The following is a 4389-nucleotide window of genomic DNA, read 5'->3' as shown; positions in this document are numbered from 1 at the left end:
GGAAAAGGTGGGGAAAAAACTGTGTAATCTCAGGGTACTTTTTTCTGTCTCGCCTTGCAGATCTTAAGATCTTATTTTTTTTTTTTTTTTTTTTAAACAGCTGCCTATTGGTCTGTGGTATTTATGGAACAATGCTTCCTGTCAAATTAAATGATTTCTTCTACTATTGAATTTATTTCTACTACACAATGGGAGCGTCTACATATGTGCTGTATTGTGCAGTCCCAGTGATGCCTGGGTCGTTTTGAACCTTACTGCTCAGGAGGAACAAGCTACTGTGCAGTAACTTGTTGCTCCTGTGCAGTAGTGGTGGAACACGGTTAGTGCCTGCCAGTTCTACACCACTGTAGCACATCCATTAATAAGTAAAACCTTTAAGAAAGATTTATTACCACATTTGGCTCAAACATGGGCAAATATTTTCAAACACAAAGGCTAATAGAAATAGTTTCTTGTAATTGTTTCCATATGTAATTTTTAAAAGAAAAACATTTTCCTCCTGTCACCACAGTGCTTGTAACTTTATACCTTGCGCCATTTGTTAGGTAGAAACTAGATTTAAATTGAATTTTACTTAAAGAAAAATTAAATAAACTAGAAAAGTGAAAGTGAACAGAGAAAGAAAGGAAGAAAACAGAGTTTCCCCTCTTTGTGAAAAAGTAAACTAGAATCTCGAGGTTTTTTTAAAGATCTGAAACAATAAGAAACTTAATTTGATACCATCATGATTTAACTGACATTTTGTGCTATAAAGGCATCTGCTCTTCTAATAAAACTGATAAAGATATGGTCTCTGAAGCAAAGTTATGGGAGGTATAGACATAGGTTACAGGTAAATCTTACTGTTCTTATTTTTAGATTCTGTATGATATTTTAAACTTGCATTTTAACAGGAGGTGGCAAATCTGAAGGATGCCAAACAACTATTGATTCAGCAGAAACTAGAACTACAGGGCAGAGTAGATAACATGAATTCAGCCCTGGATCAGGAGAAGAAGAACCAGCAAATTCTAAGAGATAAGCTGAAGAAGAAAGAGGAAGACCTGAAGAAGGAATATGCTGAGCTTGAAGCTAAACTGGTCGGCATTTATGGAGTATAAAAGGGGGCCTTGTTAGCATATAGGTTTTTGGATCTTTTCAGAGAGAGTGGAAGGAAAAGAACATGTATTATTTACATTTTTTGATCAATGGCAGTAAATATTTTCCAAAATCCTTACTGTGAAACAGTTTTGTAGGAAAATTCAAGTATACCATGTCAAGTATGGTTTTGACAAATTGAAATAAATTTGTAGGGGAACAGTTAAAGGTATTTGTTCTATATAATACTTATTTTTAACTTAAATCCTAATTTAATTTTGGATTTGTGAAGAGACTGTTAATCTGAGTCAAGAAAATGAAAATTATTAGAAGAAAAGAGTTTAGTTTTCTTTTGCATGTAAGAAATGTTATCCTACTAGTAAAACGGATTTGTTTGAATATTCACAGATGTGTTTCTGTCTGTGCAAATGTCTTCAATGTTCTGCAGAGATAAATACCTGTGTCATCTTAATTGTTGAAAGTGCTTTTGCACCAAATTGGGTGCCTAGACTTTGTCCAGCATAGCCTACATCTCAGTCACTTATTTAATGGCTCACTGTTCAATGTTTATTTCTCAGCGTTCAGAGATAAAAGAGAAAGAAGAAGAAAACAAAAAACACGAGGAGGAAAAGGCCAAGCTCGCCATGCAGTTCACAGCTCTGAATGAAAACCTGGCCACAATGAAGAAAGAATGGCAGAGCAGCCAGAGGAGAGTCAGCGAGCTAGAGAAGCAGACAGACGACTTGCGTGGGGAGATAGCGGTATTAGAAGCAACAGTGCAAAATAATCAGGACGAGAGGAGAGCATTGCTGGAGAGGTGAGTCATTGAATGCCGTGTTGGGCTGTGGTTTCAGTGAGAGGTAAATGCTCAACATTCCCAACTCAATGTTGACTTTATCAAGTTTGTGCTGGTACCCCTAAATATTAAGATCCTTTTGGGGTCGTCCAGATTGATTTCCCACACACATAAGTATCAGGAGGCATAGTTGGTGACCTCCAATTTTCTTTTGCATGTGGCTTAGAAGGTCTTGAAGAATGGATGGACTGACTACATTTGTTGGTTGTGGGCAGTCCCAGCCCCCCAGGGAGGGCTGTACCTCAACTGAATAAAAATTGACCAATCAGTCCCCTCAGTGATGTGGAACAGGCTAATGAGCCTCCAGTATTAAAAAGAAGAAAAGAGGTGCATTGGCTTTCAATATTGCCCCCAGTGCATTGACTTTACGGTTGCAAGTCTCTAAAACCTCATTTAAAAGCCAGGATAGGCTTCCTAAGAGTCACCGGGCTTCCTGCAAATGTCTACAATTCTGACACATGACTGCCTTCTGCTGCCCCTTCTGAAGATCTCTTGAATGCTATAAGAGCAGAGATCCTTTGCTCCAGGAAGCACGTGGCCTGTAAGGTAAAAAGGGCCTGCGTGGGAGGGAAGACTTACATGGTAGGATGACCCTCTGAGGCCTGCAGGAGGAGAGACATCCTCTGTAAGATGTAGGAAACTCTGCTCACTTGTCCTCCCTTTTCTACTGTTAGGCTGTTTTGTGAATAGTGTCTTTTTTCTCCTGGTCATCTTCTTTGAAAAATGAATTGCATTTCAAGTGCAAGGGAATGTGTTTGAGACTCTTTAACATCAGTCTGTCTCCAGCAGTCGCACTGTACTAAATTTATCAGTGCCAACTTTTTGTAGTAATGGATGTTAAAATCTTACGAGAGGTAGGCTTTTAATGAACTATATTTGGTATGATGGCATTAAATCCAAGCTGGTGAGCGAGCCCAGGAAAGCTATCAGTTCTTCTGATGGACTCACAAACCTGTAAAGCAGCCTGCCAGTCTGGCTTGGAAGACTGTTCTGTTATGAACTTGTATACAGCAGTCTGCTTCAGTGGAGGAAATGAAGTCAATCCTGGCCTTACTGTCTCCTACTTGTTGCTAGCATTTGAAAGTGAGGGTCAGTGTATGAGCTGACATGTCTTTACTATAACAATTCAGTGTCCCAGCTGGAAAAGAATACTTATTTTTACAGTGATATCTTTCATTCTTCTTTCTTTAGTCTTCCAGCATTTATTTCTCCCAGGCTTTCTGACAACCTGCCACAAAGTTTGTTTGCATTAGCTTCTATTTGTTGTCCATCTCCAGGTGTATCAAAGGTGAGGGAGAAATTGAGAAGCTTCAAGCCAAACTTATGGAAATGAAGAAAAAGTTGGACAACACAACTGCAGCAATGCAAGAGCTAGGCCGAGAAAACCAGTCGCTACAGGTACACATCCCACTGAGATGGCCAATGTGATGCCTGTATCTGTATGTAATGATGAAAATCGCTTTGAAGTGAAGGGAGCCTTATCACTCCAGAGTGGTGCATTTGATATCAGTAGGAGCTTCATGTCTGTTCAGAATTTAGTCCATAGATTGAACTTCAGAAAGTCCCTGCCTTTTTTAAATAGTTGTGAACTATCAGTTCAATTGTTGCCAGGCAGCACCAGCCCAAGCTGTGGGGCCCTGTCCCCACTCCAATCCCATGCGCCCTAGACCCGAAGAAGCTGCTGCTGCCTTGGGGAGCGGGGGGTGCCGAGTGGCCAGACGTGAAGTTGGTGGTGGCAGCACAGAGTTGCCGTGGCCACTCTGCCCAGCTCCATGGGGCCCAGGGTGGTTGCTCCAATTTGCTCCCCACCGGGATGGCCCTGTTGCTAGGTATCAGTTTAATTGTTGCCCAGCCCTAACTCCACCCCCAACCAGGCCATGCAGAGGACAGATCTGGCCCAACTCCACAGGGGAAAGAGGTTGTGGCAGTGGGGGAGGGTGGCTGTAGGTATTGCCACCACTTCCCTGCTGCCAAATTTCCTGACCTGCGGGGAACCCCATGGGCCAGGTACCTATGGCTCCACAGGCCACATTTGGCTCATGGGCTGGAGGTTGAGCACCCTGGCTTTATACTGTGATTGACAGATTGTGTGTGATGTAATGGAAGACACATTTTGTTTACCTAGATCAAACACACGCAAGCCCTGAACAGGAAGTGGGCAGAAGATAACGAGGTACAGAATTGTATGGCCTGTGGGAAGAGCTTCTCGGTGACTGTGAGAAGGGTGAGTGTTCATTGTTTCCTTGTTATCCTTTGAAGTTCTGGCATGAAAACAAAGTTAAAAAGCATCTTCAGAAGATGCTCTTGTATGCAAATATCTCAAAAAACACGTGGCTTATGTTGCTTCAGGTGGCACAAATACATTTCCAAGAACTTAAGTTTGCCTTGTTTATGTACTGCTTTAACGATACTAGTTTGCTGACTGGACTAAGCAATTAAATCCCTAGTGTAGACTC

At 41.6% G+C, this 4389-nt stretch overlaps 1 protein-coding gene across 1 annotated transcript in view; it reads left to right on the top strand.

Annotated features, from left to right (window-relative positions):
* The window catches only part of EEA1 (early endosome antigen 1), a 144970-nt gene that overhangs the window by 139099 nt on the left and 1482 nt on the right, over positions 1–4389 (top strand). The window contains exons 25-28 of the mRNA XM_019515793.1: positions 894–1079; positions 1656–1894; positions 3211–3331; positions 4059–4157. Coding sequence (XP_019371338.1) covers positions 894–1079; positions 1656–1894; positions 3211–3331; positions 4059–4157 — 645 coding nt within the window. The remainder of the gene's footprint in view (positions 1–893; positions 1080–1655; positions 1895–3210; positions 3332–4058; positions 4158–4389) is intronic.

Source organism: Gavialis gangeticus, unplaced genomic scaffold (genome assembly GCF_001723915.1).
Source record: "Gavialis gangeticus isolate Ggan-Ray unplaced genomic scaffold, GavGan_comp1, whole genome shotgun sequence".
NCBI classification, from domain to species: Eukaryota; Metazoa; Chordata; order Crocodylia; family Gavialidae; genus Gavialis; species Gavialis gangeticus.
The sequence above is the reverse complement of the archived record's forward strand: the minus strand, read 5'-3'. Positions and strand labels throughout refer to the sequence as shown.